This window comes from Argentina silus (assembly GCF_951799395.1).
Source record: "Argentina silus genome assembly, chromosome: 2".
NCBI lineage: Eukaryota > Metazoa > Chordata > Actinopteri > Argentiniformes > Argentinidae > Argentina > Argentina silus.
Window position 1 is genome coordinate 28,380,509 of NC_139656.1, and position 22,478 is coordinate 28,402,986.

Sequence of the window (22,478 nt, forward strand, 5' to 3'; positions counted from 1 at the left end):
GCTGTCTTCTCTGCTGTTTGTATTTGCAGTAATTAGAACTGAAGGGGGAGATCGTCTGGTTTGACTACCTACCCACAAGGACGGTGATCAGTCACCAGTGCAAGAGGTGTCAATACCTGGATCAACTGGCTTGTTCAAACAAGAAATGGCAAACACGGGTTAAAAGGACCAACAATAGGTGTGAAATGTATTTTAAGTTTAGTTGCAGTTCAAGTATAGAATACAGGCTTTATTTGTAATACTAATGTCAGACCACAATGTTATTGCACTGCAAGACACCCTCCCAACCAAGGTGAAATGAGACATGGTTTGCCTTTTACAGGGGGCCAAAGTAAAAGTCCAAAGGATTGCATTTTTTCATACAGTGTTCTTATAAGAATCACATCCACCTTGGGCAATTTCAAACTGGATTGATACAAGAAAGTTAAATGTAGTTATAGGAATGATTCTGCTCCACAGTTTATAAGCAGTTGATTCTTCTAAGCAGAGGGCAGTGTAGAGGGAAATGTAAACAATAACAGATAATCCAGAATTATGCTGTTAACTAATAAGGAATAATTTTGTTTCTGGTGTAAAAAGTCTGATCGAGTACACAGCATATACCTTAATACCTTAATTCCCAACAGCAGTCCCCATGGCCCCCTACATCCCATTGATAATAATAGATAATTAAATGAATTAATCTATTCTATGATTTGCTTTGAGAGAGAGTGGTTTGAGTCACAATTTTCATACACAGGGGGCCTTGGGGTCTAATGTTGAAAATAACAGCCCTGGTCAAAATGAAGACAATCAAACAAAGACAGGAGAGATGACAGGTGAGGGAGGGCCTTGCAAAACCAAACACACTACAAGCTCGAAAACAAAAAAAAAAGCACTTTGTTTCTTTTTTCTTTTTTTTTCTTTTTTTAAATCATCAGAAGAAATATCACCCTTTTTAATGTTTTTAACACTGATAAATACATGGTTTCTGCTAAACAAAGCTAACAGAAGAAAGCTTTTGCTTGGTGCGGAGAACCCCCCCCACCCCCTCCCCACCAAATGCTTAAGACCATCAAAAGTCTCTCCATCTCAAGAGAATCCTTCGAGGGTAAATAGTCTTCCCCATTTTCACATCAGTACAGCAGGTCTGTAGGACAGACCAGTATTAAAGTGCAGCCTGGGGTGGGGGAGGGGAAAGGTTGAAGGCCTAAACTGACACCAGGGGTTGCAGGGTTGGTTCAATAATCCACGACTGCAACAAACATTCACAACGGAATAAAAGAACAAGAAAGTCTCCACCATTTTCCTCCATGCTAGGCATCCTAGCTTTGAAGTTGCTATACTGGTTTGTGGTAATAAGTTAGGAGGAGTCAGTCATGGTGTGGCACTCGACGAAAAATGTAAAGCCTAGAAATGTTCTCCCGAAACGACCCAAGATTATGAATACCAGTTTATAAATAGCACACATAAAGGGTTGTTTACTTGATATGAACTGTGGCTCAGTGATTTATCAATAGATGCCATTTAGCTTAATTTTCCGAGGACAAATTAACATATTAATCCGTTTTTCATTTACCCATCAGACCAATCTGACTTTACTTACTTGTCACCAAAAGAGTTTGGGACCATTGACGTACATTATCTGACCTCGCAGACCCTGGAATTTAATTCCCTATCCTTCGGCTAAATTGCATTTCAACTCTACCTCAAATTAATTACTTTAAGAAGAGAGATAATTAGATCATTTCATCTGGACTGACATTAAAAGCTTATTGAATAACATCTAAAAGCAAAACCACACCATGTCATTGAACCACGCAGACCACCAAAGGCAACTCAGAAAATGTCACCTTCAATTGCACACACACTGAGCAAGGCATCGGTTTAGGCCTTAAAACATCTTGGCACTGAGAAAAGAACTTAAAAAAAAAATAAAAAAAATAATGGAAATCTTGATAATCATTTGTAGAGTACATTCTCTTTCCTTCCACAAGAGGACTGGTAACTAATACAGTATGGTTGTTATGGGTAGAGCAGCTTAAGAGAAACAATATAATAGGAGGAAGGAAAGACCCAGTCTGGTATACGAACACCTATTGGTAGAGGCAGTCAAGGGCCGCAAGTGTGCCACACAAGGGGGGAAAAGGAGGTGAGGGCCGCAGCGTCTCAGGAGCTGGTGTCGAAGAAAAGGGCCTGAACTTGGTAGGCCGCGTTGCCATGGTGAAATGGTGTGAGGGGGAGGGAGAGAGGAGAAAGAAAGAGGAGAGCGAGAGGAAAATACACTGCAGTCTCTCTAGCTTCGAGTCCCCAAAGAGGTGGATGTTTTTGGGGGTAAGAGTGGGATGGGCAGGGGTGGTGGGGGGGGGATTCGGAGCATAGTTGGCACCGACTTGGAAAAGGAGGGGCACGTTGCTGATAGGCTAACAAAAGCATAATGCGCGCGTGCACACGCGCCTCCCTCTCCGCCCTCCCCTCCATACACCACCCAAGCTTTCTGTCACCCTCTTCCCAGAACCACCCCCCACAGCAGTCCACTGGTAAGCTCATGGCACTTTTTAAGAGTTTGACATGATAAATCAATGCGTGGGCGCAAGGACAAAAGATTCTTTCTCGTTCCCCTCTCCTTCACTGTCCTGCACTCTCATTGGTCCTAAGAGCTCCAATCACACTCTGGATGTTCTCTTCTGGAACCTATGAGAAAAAAGGAGGCGGGCTTAGTCTGTTGTTCCAATCGTTCCAGGTTATTGTGTCCACTAAAATATACACTCACTCATACAAACACTTTATTAGGAACACTATACTAATACTGGGTAGGGCCTCCCTTTGCTCTCAAAACAGCCTCAATTCTTTGTGGCACTGATTCCACAAGATGTTGGAAACATTCCTTTGAGATTCTGGTCCATGATGACATGATTGCATCACGCAATTCCTGCAGATTTTTCAGGTGCACTTTGAAGTTGTGAATCTCCCGTTCTACCACATCCCAAAGGTGTTCTATTGGATTCAGATCCGGTGACTGGGAAGGCCACTGAAGATCACTGAACCCATTGTCATGTTCATGAAACCAATTTGAGACAACTTTTGCTTTGTGACTTGGTGCATTATCATGCTGGAAGTAGCCATTAGAAGATGGGTAAATTGTGGCCATGAAGGGATGCACATGGTCAGCAACAATACTTAAATAGGCTGTGGCATTCAAGCGATGATTGATTGGTATTAACAGGCCCAAAGTGTGCCAAGAAAACATTCCCCACACCTTTACACCACCTCCACCATGAGAAGGTGTACAGGTGTTCCTAATAAAGTGTTTAGTGAGTGTATAAAACAAAACAAAGAAAGGTAGAGAGATATGTGGCAAACGATTCCTCCTAGAACCTCACTCACCAGGGCATGGTCGAACTTGAAGGTGCTGATGTAATAAGCTGGAATGTCTGCAGTTGCCAGAGGTTCCGATATTTGAGCCACAATACCACACTCATCTGAGACAAGGAAACAAGCATAAAGAACATGAATATCTGACAATTCTTGAAGACAGAAGGCAAGCCTGGGCGTATAATGTATTTCTCACACTGCCAAGTCATTTATATGCAGATTGACATCACAGTTGGAGATTTATCTTAATCTTAGCCAAATGACATTGTTTGATGTCAATGTCTCCTGCTATGCTGATGTGGGGTCTGCATAACTGGCTCCAACATGTAGTAGACCTGTATAAATGAGCCTATATTGAAATGTGTGATCTCTATGGTTTGCAGGTGATAATTACCAAATCCTAAAGGTTGTCCTCCAATGCGAACCATTTTCCAAAGCTCTCCTGAAGCACTGGTAAAGAGGACGTTATTCGGAAACCTAAGATGGCAGAAAATAAGGGGAGACAGTTATTAGGACACATTGATACACAAATCTGTACAGCTATTCAATCTATGGTAACACTTAAACCTAACAAGAATAACAGCCACAGCACAGTTCACATCAGATATGCTTAGTTAAAATTAATGCCATTTTTATCTTAGTAGTTGTATGGGTCAAAATCACATTATAGGTTGATGCTTGCCCTACATGCTGCAGTGCAGAATACATCATTTCAAAATAATGAAAGCTTGGTCCACTTATTGTGCCTTTACATAGCTTGGAGACACCACTGACCCATATATGGGATACCCCATTTATGCAGGACAAACCTATGCTAAAGTACCACCAATGTAGTGTTCATTCTGTAGTTCAAACCACATGACAGCTGTTCAGGCTATCAGTCTGTGTGACCACAACTGTAAATTCTAAACTACCTTTTTATCTGTAAACCCTCTAAGCTATGATCTTCTACAACATGTTTGACCTGCAAGGCAAGGCAAGACCCCCCCCCCCCCCCCCCAAACAAAGTTATCAACAAATGAGTTCACACAGTGAATAGACAACAATGCTGGCTTTCTGATGGAGAAAGAGGTGCCCAGTAAAACATAAAAGATGGAATCATCATCATCAGTGGTATTTCATCACTGGGGGAGTGGTGCCTACCTTTGTGTCGTCTGCTCATCCATGACCAAAGAGATGTAGCCCTCAATCAGAGAAAAGGAGAAGAACCGGATGTGGCCAGAATCCTCATTTGATGCCCCAGGCTCCTTTATCCTGTAATAGTAGGAACATTAACGTCCAGTCAAACCATCCTCCACACCTGGTCACATCTACATTAATGGATCAGTAAAATCTTCCTCTGACCACACTTGGTCAGATCAAACGCTAAGAGCAACCTAACAATCATTGGCCTGCATCTGTTGGGAGTCCGACTCTCTTCCAGGTAAAGGACTTCCCATGTAAAACAAATAGTTTGAACCGGAGATGCTAAGTGCTCCTGTGGCTGTGATAGCGAGAGAGAGCTGCTTAATAGAGATGACAGATGGTCTCCGGTGACGGCCATATGTGAAACAGGAGGAGCGCTAAGGAGAGGGTCCTCACCCGCCAGAGTAGAACATGACGTCCATGAGCAGAGTGGCCACCGAGGGCAGTGTGTCTGGGTCCAGGCTCGTCACACAGAACATGTTGCTGGGGCTGGACAAGGGGTGGATGATGGGACGGGGCACTGAGGAACAAAGAAGTGGACATTTATGAATAAAGGTGCATCCGTTTCATAGATCTCCCTTTGTTGGGGCAAATGAAGACCTTCACATTGCTTGCATGTGCATCATTATTCCGCACAAATGAAGGACAGACCCTTCCGAGCATCTTATTTTACACAAAATGGCCGATTACTTCACATAAAAATATAATGCAAGTCCTAATCGTTTAGAAAAGCAGAACACCACCATCAAATCTCTAAATGAACCAGCAGGAGGTTGAAATGATAGCCCTGTTGTATAAAGAGCAACATCTGTTCCGTCTGCATATCAGTCTGCGCTCCCAGGGCCTCTTCTAGGGCAAAGCCTTGACATGCTTGATTGAGGTATTCCTAACAAACATGTCTGCAGCCTTGAAACATGTCAGACATGGTGTCATTTGTACACTCCACTGAACTGAAGTTTGACTGCTTCCATTCACGGTTTGACACACCGCATCATAACAGCGAAGTCAACGCGATGATTATCTAAATGTTCACAGAGCAGAATGCATGACCTGAAACCGGTAGTTCGCATTCCTGTATTCAGAGACATTCATGTATACTGTCAGTCTTAGAGTAAACTGTGTTCAGCTGAGGTGTGCCTACCAAGTTTTGGCTTGACGAAGCCGTTGGTGACTCCCAGGCTGTTGGCAGCCACTGTCTCTCCATTGACAACCCTCAGCAGAGTGAACTCAGCAGACAGTGTGTGCATGACCATGGGCAGGTCCCTCTCTCGAACCTAATGACAATAACAAAAACAGAGTCAACAAAAATGCTGTAAAGAAAAAGGTATTTGTGTTCTGGATAGAAATTAATTTACTTGTGAAAACTGTATAATGTCTTTGTGTACAGCAGAAAAGTGAAAGAGTTTAAGAGAAGTGTGAAATGGCATTTAAAGAGCCAGGAAGGACAGTCATTCAAATGGGCTGATTCAATTACATCAGAAACAGACTTCTGTCTACACTTCACAAGTTGAAACTGCACTTATCAGGAGAAGCCACAAATTGGAGTTCCAAACAAGTCTATGACATTTCAAAATAACTTTGTCAGCATATTACTTATCTGCACACTTCAGAGAAAGGGCCCCATGACAATAGCACAAGCTATTCAAGCATTTCAAGTAGGTATGTCTGACTAGCAAAAACCTGGGACAGCAACCTCCCATCCATTTAATAGGCTTAACCCAAAGACATGTCCGTTCCCCTGAAAATGTGCACTCCCTGACTGAACTCCCAGTGATCCCTCCTGAAGAGAGCGGAAGCATCACATTTGGACATCTCATAGCCGCGGGGGGCAATCTTGGTGTATCCTGACAGAAACTCATCCATCTTCTTTCCCCCTTACCAAAGCCTTATTTGAGTTGCATTGGCTATGCGAACAAAAGGTGAAGCCCCTTTGAGAAGCTGGCCTCAAACTCCTCTGGGCTAGTTGAGTCAGACAGCCGGGTTACTTAAGGCTCCCTCTAAATGACTGCATTCAACATTTGGGTCTGGCCCCACTGTTTATGTAACACAAATGATCATAATACACAGAAAAAGGCTTTGGCTGGTCAAGGTTGCTCAAAGCACCCCAAACGCAACCAAACACAGTATGAGAGACACATGCACAGAGAGACAGAACATGAGAGAGACAGAAAGAAAGAAAGAAAGAAAGAAAGAAAGAAAGAAAGAAAGAAGAAAAATAGAGGAAGTGAGACAAAAAGAGATATTGAAGCATAGAGACATTATGACAGATGGATGGAGAGACACATTTGGGCAGTGAGAAAGAGGCTGAGAAAAAGAGAAGAGAGATGAAGAGATGCAGGTCGTTTCCTCTAAAGCCAGTGATTAGGCTGTGGCTGGGAGCAGCTGGCATGGAGAGAGAACAGTGCCCATGAATGTTACCGGGAATTCCAGCAAGAGGCTGAGCCCTGCCTGATCCTCTTTACATAACTACCGCCAGATTATCGACATCTCCACATTTTTTCATTTCCATAAACAGGCTCCAGTTATTCAGCAGACCTGGTGTTGGTTTTTTTTCCTGGAAGAGCAAGGCAATAAAAAGACTCCCTATGGCCAAAAAGGCCTGGCATGAGAAAGGACTGGTGTGATTAAGCAACTTGAACAAAATGAAAAGATTATTTTCTAAGTAAAACTGGGGCCCAGGAAGGTACAGTAGATCCACTGTTATTGGCTTTTCATAACAAATGAAAATATGGTTCCAGGCCAAGTAAGTACAATGCTTACATTAACATTAACCTACCACTGCCTAAATCATATCTTCCGACAGACACAGATGTTCAGTAACACTTGAGGCAGAAGTGTGAGCCAACAGCTTAGCTAACAAATATGCTATCAAATTGAACTGCGCACCTAAAATACATGAGGGAAGAACGACACTTTAAAAAGGGACACTTTGTTGTCCAGATCACCATAGGAACGTGTGGGCATGTTAACAGCTTCCAAATGTGTCCTGTAGATCAAAAGCTAATGCTCATTCATTCAAAGGTAGTCACTAGTTTGTGGATTTTGCCCTGAGAGATGTATTTGGGGGTAGTCACATGGTTTTGAAACCTACAAGGAGCTTTAGAGAGGAGGACCGTTCCGAATAACCTACTGCCCGGTTTGTTTACATCCAATAGCACCGCGCTATCGCACACATCTATCGCCTGTGTTTACTAATGCGCATCTTAGCTTAGACACGCCTCCGTTGCTGGCTGGGAGGTGCCAAGTACCACGGACGTTGTAGGTATTCATCATTCAAACATATCACTTCATGGTCCGATAAAAGGTTATTTTCCCGCGTATTTGCTCTCATTTCCTGGCTATTTAGACAACAACCACTAATAATTTGCTGTTGAGTCATGGTGATAATCGGTGAACATTTCCTTTAAGAGGCTGATGTCCTGTCTTTGCTCCTTGCAGAGTTGAGAAAAGCGAAGCTACCGGCAGCACTCACCAGAATGAAGTCCGTCTGATAAGTTGACAGCATAAACACCGAGATGTTGTGGTCAGCCAGGGGTGCAATGACTGATTTGGCGATTTTGGTGACTCCAATTGGCTGAGAGTTGGTGGCGCTCCCGCCCCCCGACACCACATTGAGGGCCAACCATGTGGCCTCCGCCACACTGAGGTGCTCCGACTCCGGTAGTTCTGAAAGACGACAGAGGATGACGTCAAAGGTGTGGCCCCAGATGGATGTGTCTCTTGGCGGTAAATGAGGCTGTTAACAGCATTGCCGGACTCCCAATGCCCCTTATTTGACAGGTGACCGCTTGACATTCTCCTCCAATGAGCTAGAGGAGGTATTGTCAAGCCTAGAGAAGATGACATTTATATGAGAGGGCATGGAGAAATAGACTTTGCATAGGAACAATCAAATATTACACATGGTGATGTTCATATAAATTAATAAAATCAATCCTGTGCAGAGATAATCCTGTTAAACAAACTGCATTTGGGAGGTAGTGTCTTCGTTGGTATTAGTAAATGGGAATATAATGGTCTCACTTACGGAAAAACATTCAACACGTAGCTACTGAGCATTGCTATGCCAATACTGTCAGAATTGTTTTAACAACCTAAATGTCTGTGCAGCCATTTTCATGCACTGACATGACAACAAAACCCCAAAAAGTATTTGTAGTCATCATTCAGCATGTGAAGTTAAGTAATAATAATAATTATAATGCATTTATTTTGTATAGTGCTTTTCTCAGTATTCAGACACTACAATACAAACAAACAAGCACAATAGAAACTTCCAGCCAATCTACAGTAGAATACCTGCACCTGTTTCGCAACGCAGAGCTTCTAGTATCCATGGTGACCAATGAGGGTCACCCTGGAAACCAGTCTGTAATGACATGGATTCAGTCAGTCAACCACAAAACCAAGCCAGTGACAGCTTGGCCTCTGTTAACCCATAATGGAACAGGGGGGAGAACTGATGGAGCAATATGTGGTCAAACATTGGCAGCCAGTCAAGATACAAGGAATTAGAGAAAATCATAGGCTACACATTTTTTCTGTGGTCTGATCCTGGTTGCCACAGTAACCTTAAAGATCCAGAGGCAGCAGCCACAAATGCCCACCTTTGAAGCCTTCCTCATCGACGATAATGGTATAATCCTCCGGAGTTTCCGTCAAACTGAAAAACTTACATCTGAAAAGAAGAGGGGAGGTTCACAGTCAATAACATGGCTCTGGCGGTAGGCCCAGTGCTCTGTGAAGGCTTATTTCTAAATTACCAGTTAGTTTGAATAGACCTTATTCATCATCTCAGTTGAATTATTAAAATGGGAAGGAGTTATGAAAAGCTGCTTGCAGGTTTAGGAAGTAGATGGATTAGAGAAAGGATAGAAAACAACAACAACTCCAGAAAGATCTGTGACCCCACATAACCCCTAAAGTTCCTTTTGGGGAATAAAGTAACACATACACAACAGCAGGTTATATATGTATGATCACAAGTCTGTTAATATCTCCTTCGTCGCCACATTTAATGAAATACGGGCTATATTTGAGGCCCATCATCAAGTCATCAAGGCTACACATAAATACACCATGGTGCTGCTCAGCTTGAAATAAATCTGCCCTCTTCTGCATCGTGTCCTTCAGTTATGGGTGATAGGAGCCTCACAGTTGTGTAAACGTTGTTGTCCGAGGAGTTGCAAAACCAGAGAGATGTATTTGAATATTTTCGCTCTAAGCATCTGTCTATGCAAACATACCCAAATGCATGTATCCCTCAAGTTGAGACTGTGGGCAGCTGCTGCTGACTTTTATACTGATCGTAAAACGTGAACCGGCTCAGAATACTGGGAGAGAGGAGCTACGGGTTGATGGCGATGCTTGTCCACGTCCACCCACATATCTCTTTCATCTAAGACGCCACGCTAGCAGCGAATCTATTGCCATGCATCATTTCTTTGATGCTGTGCGTCATCTCCTAAATGCACCAGTGGCCTACTTGTCCCAAACATCATGTGTCATCTTATCAGCTCAAGTGTCCTTGGGTTGATAAAGACCATTTGGAACAAGAGCATACATATGCAAGCAAGGGGCATAGACAGGGTGGTTTAAAAGGACAGTAGTAATGATTAGGCCCAGGTTGCGGCCAACCCTAATGTTTTCCACTATGGGATTTGTGGTCTAATCAAAAATAATTAGGCTCGGCCTCGGCCTACAGTATGACCTTCGCACTTTTTAAACTTGGTTCACCACAACTTGGTTCACCGCACTCAAAATGTATACCCCTGAAACGCACACAAAAGCTATTGCCAGATCAAATGCAATTAAAACACAATCTCTACTGTTGACTTTTCTTATCAGAGGCAATAGATCAAACCCAACGACCCAAGCCAGAGGAATAGAGCAACATGGGCCCTCCAGGCCTCCACCGAAATATTTGACAATGCCACAGTTAGCCAAGGCCTTGTTCTCAAAGTCTGTTACTGAGAGTTCCATCTATCGCTTAAGAATAACTTGGAAAAAATAGCTTGGGAGGGGGTAACTCGCCAGCTAAATCAAGTGTTGAAAAAATGTATTAAAAAAGCATATTGCATTTAAAATCAAGGCATTCAAATTAAAAGTACTCTTTTATTTCTCATCAACCAACTCTCCGTTCAAATTCCATCAGTAACAACTAACAACTCCTTCAGCATTAGAGAAAATCCAAACTGCTGCAAAAACAAACTGCACAACAACTCAACCATGATAATCAGATTATTTACAGCCTTGCTATTGAATGCTTGCACTTTGTATTTGGCTGAAAGGTGTGAAGATACACAGCAAGATAACAGGCAGGGACTTCAAGCTGCCCTTTTTCAATGACAATTAATAATACAGCTTCCAGCTGACATTAATTAAGCCATATAAGTCATGTGATAGTGTTAAGCATTTCAAGATTCTCCATCTCTCTTTGGGATAGGCCTACATCTGCATAGCTTTTCCACATAGACCAACAACTACCAGTTACCAGAGTATCAGTTCCTAGATGATGAAATTATGCCTTACTGTATAGCATCCTCTCATCTCTCTGCATACATCAGGATCATGCCACCCGATCAACAACAATACCTCCTGATATCCAGTGGCGTCCATATCGCACAGCTGTGAGTTGTCTTATTAGGACAAAATAGCAAAATCGGCAGTGAGACAGCACATTCATAGGTGGTAAGCAACTTCAAGCCAGCTCCTTGTATGTTGCTCAACATTTTGTCTGCATCACTCACATTCTACGTGAATCCGAGGCACTTCACAGGGAGTTTCTAAATGGGTTTGTTTTAGGCTATGCTAAAACCACTAAGCAATTAACAATCGTACAGACTACTGTCCTTTACATGACTCTGTATAACTGGAGCAACTACTGTGTGTTGGGGGGGGGGCAATAGCAATGGAAAAGCTCTAGGCAAATCTATCACTGTCTCCAAAATAGTAGAAATTGGTAGCTCTATGGCCCAAATCACAGGTGAGGCCTAATCGTATTAAAGATTGTCCCACTTAAGGCCAAACAATGTTCTGAAAACAACAGAAACTTTGTGCTTTCAAAGTTGACTCCCAGTAATGGAAACAATGGAAACACTCCCTGAAGACACTGGATGAAGGGAAATCACAAGCTATGAAACAGCTACATCTATTTTCCTGCTGGTTTTTTTGTATCTGAGGATCAGACCTATCCCATGTTGGAGCATTTTCAAAAAAGATATCAGTATCTTTATGAGTAATGTTAAACACTGCTCAAGACATTTGTCTCATCATGTAGGCCCCAATATGTTGGAAAAGGTTTACTCAGTCAAGGGCTGCAGTTTAGAGGTGCACTCTCACAATCTCAATAAGACCATAGAAGAGCAGTGCATTGTGTATTGCCATGAAGTTTAAAATGATGAAAGAAAAAATGATTCATTATCTTCTGTAGGTACCAGTCACATACTATGTGACCACTCATACTGCGACCCATTAACTACTGGTTTTCAGTATGCAAGATAAGACAGTTTTGTAGTAGGCCTATGCCAAATTTACCGAAATTCATTATGTATAAAATGCCAGGATGTCATACTAGATTTGCCTTTCCATCGTTCACTGAATAGTGTATGGTATGAAGTATGGTTTGTATGTAGTAGATGCGTCCAGTAAACAGCTAGGCAGTAGGCGGTGAGCTTTCGGACACTGATGTTTATTGTCCACACTTAACTCTTCCCAGGTCAGGAGCAAACCTAAAGGTTACCAAAAAGTTAGACAATAAGTTACCTTACGAACAGCAGCTTGACTGGCTGTATGCCTTTGAAATGTCATTCCTCATTCATGTAATGATATCTGCATTCAACAAATGTGGCATTGGATGAAGGTACCCGAATCTATTATTGTTAGTAGGCTATCCCATGAAAATATAGGCAGTGACAATGTTGCATAATTATATATATATATATATTTTTTTTTTTTTACAAAATCATAAACCTATAGTCAATTTTTGAAATGCAGGAGGAAATACAACAAACTAAAACATCCTCATTTCAAGACTGTATGTTAATTTTTCATTTTCTAATCAAAGCAGCAACAGAACAGCCGGGTAGCGGTTGAGAGGTCGGGGAGAGCCGGTCGCGGGTCTGAAGAGGATCGTTGATTGCAAACTCGCAAATTATGTATTCGGCGTCATCGCGGTCTACGTAAATGTCTCACGCCGCCGGTTCAAGTTTGATTTAAAGCAACCACCTCCCCCCATATAATTTTACAGCCACACAACGAAAAACAACACGGTAGAGGCTGTAAGCACGTACACACACACCCCTTCACGTCGAGCCGACTAAAAAGCACAAAAGCTTTAAAATGATACAACGCAAAACAGAGAACTGAAATTGGAGATTGCTGGCAGACATTTCCACATGCAGGACAACGGTGCATGCATTCTAGTTAGCTAAAAGATGACAAAAATGATTGAGTTGAAACCTGAATCAAAATTGCACCGCTTGCCACAATGATACGTAGTTGTGTGCAGCCCCGTCATTAGTTTGCAAATGTTACAGCTAATGGTACAGCTAATATGACTCATGTTACATTATAACAGATTTAGTAGCATTGTTCATATCTATTAAATCTACTTACCTTGTTTTAGAGGGCAAGAAGGCGAGTTTGATTAATCCGTGAGTGCAAATCTGGATGCCCTCTTTTGCTATACTCGCTACTTTCAAGCTGTGTTCTAAAATATGCAACTCCATCTTTTGCGTCTTCTCATTTGAGGAACATCTAAAATATAAATCTATATCTTTTCTAATAAAAAAACATAAATAAATAAATACACCTATATACCAAGAGCTTAAAACCTTCAAAGGAGCAGAAAGCAAGGGAGAGAAGGAAAAGTTATCCACTTAGGAAGAGAGTGAAAGAGAGAGAGAGGAAAGGATAAAAGCAGGCTGAAATAAAAGAAAGCACAATGAGGTAAACGGGGAGGGAGAACAGAGAGGACTGTCGGTCCCCGTGTTTTCTCTCCGACAGGGATTGGAATAGTCCAGCAGCTGGTAACAGTGAAACAAACAACTTGCCACTCAAAAGAAGGGGAGGACCTGCTCTGGCATACAGGCGTGTTGGGACATGTAGTTCTTCATTTTCTATGGCGTCATGGCAGGACCATCATAGAACAAATAGGTAGCCTACAATCAGTGGGTGCGATGCATGCGTTTTTATTACTTTTTAGGAGAGGCTTCTCGACAAAGCCCTACAGGGTTTCTTAAACTCCCCTGGACAATTGCCTTTATTTTTTTCATCTTGCCTTTCATTTGTGTGTGTGTGTGTGTGTGTGTGTGTGTGTATCAATAAATACAAATAAAAAAATGCATGTTGCATAGCCAAATAACAATTCACCATGGGCCATCATGATAATGTCTCCCTAGTCCAAGACGTTATGTATTCAGGTCTATTCAACTGAAGCATGCCCGTCTCAAAATCATGGAGAATCAAGAGTGTTTGGTCTTACTGACTGTACCAGCCATAAATGCAATTGTTAAATTTGTCTTTTAAACCTTACAGCAATCAGTTGCAGATTGGCCTGATTCATGGCCGAAACTGGGGGATGCATTGTAACAACGGGGCCCCCTTGACTCAATCACATTGTTCACTCTCTTTTGATGTACAGTGCAAGCTAATCAGCTCTACAAAGCACAACTGGCTGGTGAGTAACCTGGAGCCGCTGTTGGACACACATAGGATTAAAGCGTTGAGAACAAATGCATAATTTTTCAACTTTCTAAAGCACTGTCTTCCAATAGAGGTTAGAAGGTTAATACATCACACCATGATTAACTGGTGTAAATAGCCACCCTTACAAGTAGAACAGGGGGAAACACTTGTTAATTATGGGACACTGAAAACAGTGACAATCAAGATTAGATGTAAGGTGTTGAGTCCCTGAACTAGAGTATACTGTTGTGTTCACACTCTCCTTATATTTACATTTATATTTATGGCATTTAGCAGACGCCTTTATCCAAAGCGACTTACAACAAATACATTTGTTTAAGTAAGTGAATCATCTATCCCTCAGTCATCATAAGATAAAGTAATCAATGCTCAGACCAGGGGCCATAGGCAGTCACAATGCTAGAAGGATTATTCTTTTATTTTTTTTAATAACAGGAAAGAAACTTATACAGGGGGGTAGTGGGGCTGAAGAGGTCTCCTTACTACTTGGGGTTAAATATATGATAACAATTGACAGAGGTCAGAAGACATACAGAAAGTACAAATGCAAGATGCATGGTTCCCTATATGCAAAACCACTAAACCATAAACCATCATAAGAAGTGTTGAAGTAAAGGGTTGGACAGGACATAGATGACTTATTTCCACTGACGTTTCCTCAGGTCACATCTTTCTGACCTGCAAAACAGACATGGGCTGTGGAGCAATTTCACGCAGTGCAAGTTCCATCTCAATCACCATTAACTGATTGCTATATGAAGCAATTGAAGATAGTGGGTAGTAAAGTATATACTCTTAACAGTAGCTCCATCACCCCTCCTACACTTGCAAACCTGCAGAGGCCTTGTTTTAGTATAAAAAAAACAGACGGCAGTTTAATTATTCACAGGCTCTATGACTGGTGGTAACTAGGCCCCTAGCTGAACAGCCATAAAACAACAAGCTCCTTTTTGTCTGTGGCAGTGATAAGATCCTACAGCCACTCCGATCCAGCAAAAGAGCCTAGTGAATTGAGGGGGGGGGGGGGGGGGGGGGGGTCTAGCATTGTTCAGTTCAAAGGACATTTCCCTTCAGATGTTTTTCTCTTCTTGCTGTGACCATGTTTCTCCGATGCCATTTCCAAGTCTCTTTCCTTGGATGGACTAGTCATCGATTGTGGGGCAAGATGGAGTAGCTGAGTTACTCTTCACAGGTCCATTTCTTGTGTTGCCCTGATTGGGACAATTGTACTGCAGTCAAGGTAAAAACAACAACATACAGATCAGATGAAAATACCAGATCTATCAGTCAGAGAGCACTTTAATACAATGTGCAAAATGTACAGTCGTCACAAGAAGAATCAATAAGCACAAGTTCATGTGCATGGTTGATGATATACATTATGGTTGATGACATACATTGAAGATGATGGATCAAATTTCCCACAATTAATATTTCCTGCCTTAGTGATGATCTACCCATGTGTCACAATAAACTCTTTTGTAAGACTTTATATTAAGGTTGCCTTTAGAAAGGATATACAAGTAGCTAATTGCCTGTATATTATTCAATTATAATCCATAATAAACTGGTTACTGCAACAATGTGATAATCCTTTGGCACTGTGAAAAATGCAATTATTTCATAAACACAACACCGATTTATAAATGTGTTAAGTCATTTATTTTGCAACTGTCTGGATGGTAAATTGGTAAACATGCCTGACAGAGCTATCAAGAGTAAACATATCTAAGACTTTTCTCTCCAAAATGTATTGCTTCAAATATTAATCTAGTTTACTGTAGGTTTTCTCATGGATGCAAAGGGAAATATAGCCTCATTAATATGCACTGACAATCCAAGTTCAAATGTGTTTGTACGCTGATCCAGGACAGCGTGGACAGGCCCAGTAAATTAAGAGGGCTGAAGGAGTGGACGGCAGGCAGGTCACAGCAGGATCTGTACAGACCGTGTTCTTGGCACAGAAACACAGAGCTCCACACCGTTTGATCCTCAACTTAATGAGAGCATAAACCCTCACAATGAGATTCCTCTCATCGGTTGGTACATTTCCTGAGCCGTACTCAGCAAGCCCTGGGAGAAGAATACAAAAAAAAAGAAAAAAAAGAAAAGAAGCTCATTCCTTCGCCACAGATTCAATCAAAAGTACAAGCCATGGAGCAGAGGACAAATAGGGCTGGGCTCAAACTGATTCTTGAACAGCTGTTGATATGCTGTGGTGTAACATCAGCCACACATAATGAGCTATAGATTCTGCATACAAACCTGGTTGCCATTTATTCCGACAGGACAACCTACCCAGAATTCAACTGCATAATGTAGTCACAATAGGCAAGGCTAGAAACCTGTTTTAATAAACTACCATGACACTGGGTGAGCCTCAGCAGTCAGGACATTATGCAGGGCTTAGACACCCCGCACATCAGCACAAATGCAAAATTAAGTCTTACTTCAACATCCAATCGGTTGCTAATTTTGCAACTTTAAACCTGTAAAAGTACAGTAAGAGTAAATTCAAACCCTTAGACTGCAACCAGCCTGGGGTGTGTGCAGTGTGACACCCAACCACCAAGAGCAGCTTGGACAAAAGGCATGTACACAGAGGACCAGAGCAGCAAAGGCTGTGCTCACTGAAGGGAAGCCTTTAATCTCTTCACCGTGACCCACATGAAATCCTGAGAACCACTCCAGTGTTGGCAGAACAGACACGGCGGCTCATAGGGTCCAACCCACATCAACACTACTCCCAACCTCAATACCAACTAGTGACCTAGCCGTGTGCAAATATGCATTAAAAGCATGACTGAACTTCGGGCACTAGGTTTAAGAGGCCTGCTTCAAATTCTGTTGAGCGTGTACCCGGCTAACTTCCCCACATGCTGTGGTACATTGTCAACTCTTAAAATAAAATGTATGGGGGGGACATACATACACACATCAGCCTGAACAAGAACGGAAATAAAGGCAACCACAAAGAAATTATGCATCAGCTGATATTTATTGAAACTGTGTTGTCTCTTATAGAAACCCTCCCAACATCTTATATCAAGATCTTCAGTCATGCTTTGCCTTGGTTGATGAACCATACATTCTTGACTCGATGCATCCAGTGTCAGAGGCTGAAAAAGTAAAATACCAGGGTAAGTTGATTAGCTGGGGGGGGGGGAGAAGAACATGACACTAGTCTGCAATTCCTTCAGTGCCCACTAATTAACAGAATGATCTGTAGGTGCAGATGTGTGAAGGTCAGTGCATTCGCCTCAGATGTAACACCAAGTGAGGACTCAAATGTTGCCCCTGGAGACAGCAGACCACCCATGGCAGACAGGATCTGCAGTACATCTCCAGAGGCATTGCTGTGGGATCAATGCGTAAAGGACCAGCAGTAAGGAATTCTGACTGGACCCCTTTGAAAATGATCCCAAACACACTTGCAGGGGAGCCCCTCACCTTCTGTTGGTTGTCCGAGGAAGCCACATCTGACCTGAAAAACATTTAGAAAGTTAAACACCTATCAAACCGTTCCCAGAGTGTATTTACAGTTAGTAGAAATTAAATGGCTATAATGTTCCCAACAGATCACCCCCAACAAAATGCTGGCGAGACCCACCGGAATGGTGTTTACTTTGCGGTCATGTCCACAGCATGTCAGGAACTGAATCTCCCAATAGCCTTGGTATGATGACCAAGTTAATAAGACATGAAAATTCAAGTCCAGAGTAACAACTTACCTTCAATGGTGGCAGTGACTGCTCAACACAAGACAGGTCCTGGTGGGATTGTGTTACAGGACAGGTCCTTGTCTACCTGAAGAGAGGTCAAGAGCTATAAATGGCCATCAATACACTGGCATAAATTTACCTGAGATCCAATAGCAGAAATGTGCCCAACAGATCACCCCAGCAAAACGCTGGCGAGACCCACTGGAGTGGTGTTTACTTTGCGGTCATGTCCACAGCATGTCAGGAACTGAACCTCCCAATAGCCTTGGTATGATGACCAAATCAATAAAGATGACAATTCAAGTAAAAAGTCATCTCAGCACAGGGAGCAACTTACATTCAGTGGTGGCACTGACTGCTCAACACCTGACAGGTCCTGGTGGCATTGCTTGACAGGACAGGTCCTTGTCTACCTGAGGTGAGAAGGTAAAGTTAGAAATGGCCCTCAACAAACATGAATGTACCTGGGATCTAACAGAGTAAAAACTGATAAAAAAAAAACTGATATTACATTGACTTTCTGATTGTCATATAGAAGCCTCAGTGCATTGCATCAAATTAAGTGTCAAGACTAGGAGACAAGTCACGCAGAGGGCCTGAGACTTTCTAAACGGGGGTTTTGGTGGCACAGTGCTGCGGTGTTCTTGCCCCGTGGCAGCTCCTGGCATGCCACGGAGGCCTGGCGCTGGGTATGCCGGGGAATTCTGACACTATGTGCCACCAGAGGCCGCACATTCCATGGATGCCAGACCATTAGAGCAGCCAGCCCACGGAGTGGCTCGGGTCGCGGGGAGAGAGGGAAAGGGTTTGTTCAGCACAAATACCAGGGCTCCAGGCACAGACCAGCCCAGAGCCCAACGATGCCAGACGCAGAGTTTCTCTAGCACTGTGTAATGAACAGACAGCCTGTGGGGAGGGCTGGCTGCAGATACCATACAGTGCGTTGAAACCGAACATGCATTCTCTACGGTAAATACAATGAACTAATCTATAGTACACTAGATACAGAAATAAGATACTGAGCAGAAGCAACCATTTTATCCAACTTGCAAAGCTTCTGAATACATTTGAACGAAAAGCAGGAGCTACCGAAAAGGTCTGTTACTGTAAAGACATCTTGACAAGACGGATAACAGATCAGGTCCCTATACTCACCAATGACAAGAAACTGCTCAGCCACCATGTGGCCATTTGGGACACCTACACCAGTAGAAAGAGTAGGTAATTAGAAACAATTGTGATTTGACAGAACAGTAGAGTCAAATTAATTTGAATTTGTACTGCAGTGATATCCCACAGGGCTAATGGTAGTAACGGTGAGGGTAAAGCGAAACCGCAGATTTGTTCTTTGAGGCATTTCCAACGACTAAACCGCACTGATTACAGTCCGTCGGGATAGGCCTCAGTATGGCACAGGCAAGTCAAAATTAAATACTCATTAATTGCTCAGCAGTACAGCAATTTAGAGCACAGCATTCATAAATGTTGACAATACATCCTTGTTCACATTAGGTAAAAGCAAAGGGAACCAGAAATGCAGCTGGCTGCAGATACCATACAGTGCTTCACTTAATCAGCAGTTTGGCTTGTTATGAGAAAAAACATACTCACTTTTGATCCTCGTGGTGGGTAGGGTAGATTAATCGGCACGTCTGGGTCATGCCTGGCAAGATCAGAAGTTTCAGTTAGTCGCCTACAAACTAAACAAGGAAAATGTGTGGAGCAGAATGGAGTAGTTTGTCTCGACAGATATACCAGGGCTCTAGGCACGGGAAGGCCTGGCGCCCAACGATGCCACATGCCGAGTTGTTGTTGCACCATGTAATGAACATACCAACTGGAAAAGCAGCTGGCTGCAGATACCATATAGTGCGTTGAAACCGAACACCCATTCTCTATGGTAAATAGAACTAACTAATCTATAGTACACACAGAGACACTGAGCAGAAGCAACTATTTTAATCCAATTTGCAAAGCTTCTGAATACATTTGAACAAAAAGCAGGAGCTACCGAAAAGGTTCGTTACCGTAAAGACAGCTTGACAAGATGAATAAGAGATCAGGTCCCTATACTCACCAACGACAAGGAACTGCTCAACAGCCACCATGTGGCCATTTGGGGCACCTACACCAGTAGGAAGTGAAGAGTAGGTAATTAGAAACAATTGTGATTTGACTCAACAAATTATTTTAGCTCTACTGAATTTATACTGCAGTGATATCCCACAGGGCTAATGGTAGTAACGGTGAGGGTAAAGCGAAACCGCAGATTTGTTCTTTGAGGCATTTCCAACGACTAAACTGCACTGATTACGGTCCGTCGGGATAGGCCTCAGTATGGCACAGGCAAGTTAAAATTAATGTACTTTGTTAAATGTGACTGGACTTTGTCAGCATAATTTTTTATAATCAACAACATTTCTGGGCTTACTTTAAGTCCAAATGCATACAATTTACAAAGCCTACTTGATGAGGATAATCTCTGCATTCTAGCGGTACCAATATTATGTTCCTACAAAATGAGAGTGTGGCTCATTTTAACCATGTACAGTGGTATTGGCCTTCTACTAACCATGGAAAGGCCACTTCAATGTGATAACTCAGTTAGAACCCTCAGGACAGTCAGCCATCTACCTTAAAACCTGTGAAAGGTTGAAAGCAGCATGAGACAAGCAGTTTGATGTATATAGAAACTTTAGATCAGTTTGCAGTACGTTCAGATAGGCATTATATCAATCACAAATCAGAGCAGTTGAACATTTTAGCCAATCATCATAACTGCCTAACAAATTATTACAATTGAAGGATTTCCAGACATAGCATACCTGATGAGTTTGGGCTTAAATTCAAGGAACTCCTTCCCAGCACTTCCCTATTAAAGAAAAAATAACCGACATCAGTGAACAGTCTTCATGAAACAAATTGTATTCCACATTAGTTAGGCCAAATGAATGTCCAATCCCATAAGTAACACTGCTGCTGAGTGAGCACAGCAGTGGGTTGCAAGGGAATGGATCGCTCTGTGCACCGCTCCAACCACCAAGGCCCACTGGGTCAAGGCCACAACTGGCGCTGTGCTCAAATAGGTGGAATACAAGACAGCGAATCTCACCACACTGCGCGGAGACATCGGTCTTTCCGGGGCATCGTTCTCCGCCTCAACTCAAGATGGCTTCGCTGTCAATTCCTTAAGTAATAAAGGAAACGTTAAAACAAATCCATCAACATGTTAGTTTATTTCCTACACTAGTTAGACATCTACTAGAACAGGACTGACGGTTTGATCCATCATTATACATGTTTCGGGCCTCATTGTCATCACGTCCACATTTATTCTGCAGGGATGAAAGCTAAACCCGATAGTTATATAGCCACGTCACATGGATTGAATTTACCCATTAAATCTAGGAAACTCCATCATTAGTGAACGTGGCATCTGGCTGTTAACAATAGTCTTCTGATCAAGTCAAACCCTGTGTGATACACGTTCTCAGTATAATATGGTAAACTCCGCTGCCGGGCCAACGTGGCTAGCTCTAGCAGCATGTTAGCTAGCTGATTCTTGATACACCACGAGGCAGGCAGGCATGCATTGATGTTACAACAATTAGCTAACTAACTTATTCAGTAAGAAGGTATAGATGTTTGACTAAACGGTGTGAATAAACATAATTCCTTTAACAAGACCACACATGCGAGTATATTTTTACCTTCAATTTCGCAGACTTCAACAGACTCACAACGGTAGGAGTTGCAGGGAAATGGGACCAACTGTGGAACGCAGAGACGATTTATACGACGACCCCGACAGAGAGCGCTTTACGACATGCCAGAGAGCGCTTTACGGCACACCGCCACAACCTATCATAGTTCGAGATATTTTCCCGCGAAAAGCAAACTACTTATTTGGACCAAGGGATACAAATAATCAATCAATTAATCAATCAATCAATCAATCAATCCATAACCAATGTACACATTATTCATCCGTTACGTCTGCGAACATAAAAATAAACTCACATTCAACAAAAAAAAAAAAAAAAAAGGCTTCTGGCATTACGACTGCTAATGGCCCCTGGTGTGAGCATTGATTACTTTGTCTTATGATGGCTGTTGGACAGATGATTCACTTACTGAAACAAATGTATTGTTGTAAATCGCTTTGGATAAAGACATCAGCTAAATGCCATAAATGTAAAATTCAGCTGACGCTTTTATCCAAAGCGACTTACATTGCAGTGAGTGCATACATTTCAGTATATATGGTCCCAGCAGGAATCAAACGCACAACCTTAGTGTTGTTAGCAGCATGCTCTGCAAACTGAGCCACAGAGGACCACAGAGGACCACAGAGGACCACAGAGGACCACAGAGGACCACAGAGGACCACAGAGGACCACAGAGGACCACAGAGGACCACGGAGAGCCACGGAGGACCACAGAGAGCCACGGAGGACCACGGAGGACCACAGAGGACCACAGAGGACCACGGAATAAAACCACCACAAA

At 42.5% G+C, this 22,478-nt stretch overlaps 1 protein-coding gene and 1 long non-coding RNA gene across 3 annotated transcripts; both read right to left on the reverse strand.

Annotated features, from left to right (window-relative positions):
* Positions 1-878: 878 nt before the first annotated feature.
* castor2 (cytosolic arginine sensor for mTORC1 subunit 2) lies at positions 879-13,516 on the reverse strand. Its single transcript, XM_083697544.1, has 9 exons — positions 13,156-13,516; positions 9,147-9,217; positions 8,012-8,205; positions 5,681-5,813; positions 4,936-5,059; positions 4,498-4,608; positions 3,749-3,831; positions 3,367-3,461; positions 879-2,673 (listed from the first exon to the last, which is right to left on the reverse strand). The coding sequence occupies exons 1-9, from the start codon at positions 13,266-13,268 to the stop codon at positions 2,608-2,610; spliced, it is 990 nt and encodes a 329-aa protein (XP_083553670.1). The 5' UTR covers positions 13,269-13,516; the 3' UTR covers positions 879-2,607.
* A 3,711-nt stretch (positions 13,517-17,227) lies between these two features.
* On the reverse strand, positions 17,228-21,757 carry LOC310825094. 2 transcript variants are annotated; one of them, XR_014555067.1, is made up of 11 exons: positions 21,680-21,757; positions 21,082-21,156; positions 20,795-20,841; positions 20,542-20,611; positions 20,047-20,094; positions 19,581-19,632; positions 19,125-19,169; positions 18,307-18,382; positions 17,979-18,054; positions 17,698-17,731; positions 17,228-17,366 (listed from the first exon to the last, which is right to left on the reverse strand). It is a non-coding gene; the product is annotated as an uncharacterized lncRNA (long non-coding RNA). The 2 variants fall into 2 exon arrangements; XR_014555068.1 differs by having other exon boundaries at positions 17,233-17,603.
* Between the last annotated feature and the right edge of the window lie 721 nt (positions 21,758-22,478).

Coding starts and splice junctions, on each gene's coding strand:
- castor2 (XM_083697544.1), bottom strand. CDS start 13,268: ATGGAGTTGCATATTTTAGAACACAGCTTGAAAGTAGCGAGTATAGCA. Junction 8,206..9,146: donor CGATGAGGAAGGCTTCAAAG/GTGGGCATTTGT, acceptor GTCGTCTTTCAG/AACTACCGGAGTCGGAGCAC. Junction 4,609..4,935: donor GTCATGTTCTACTCTGGCGG/GTGAGGACCCTC, acceptor CTACTATTACAG/GATAAAGGAGCCTGGGGCAT.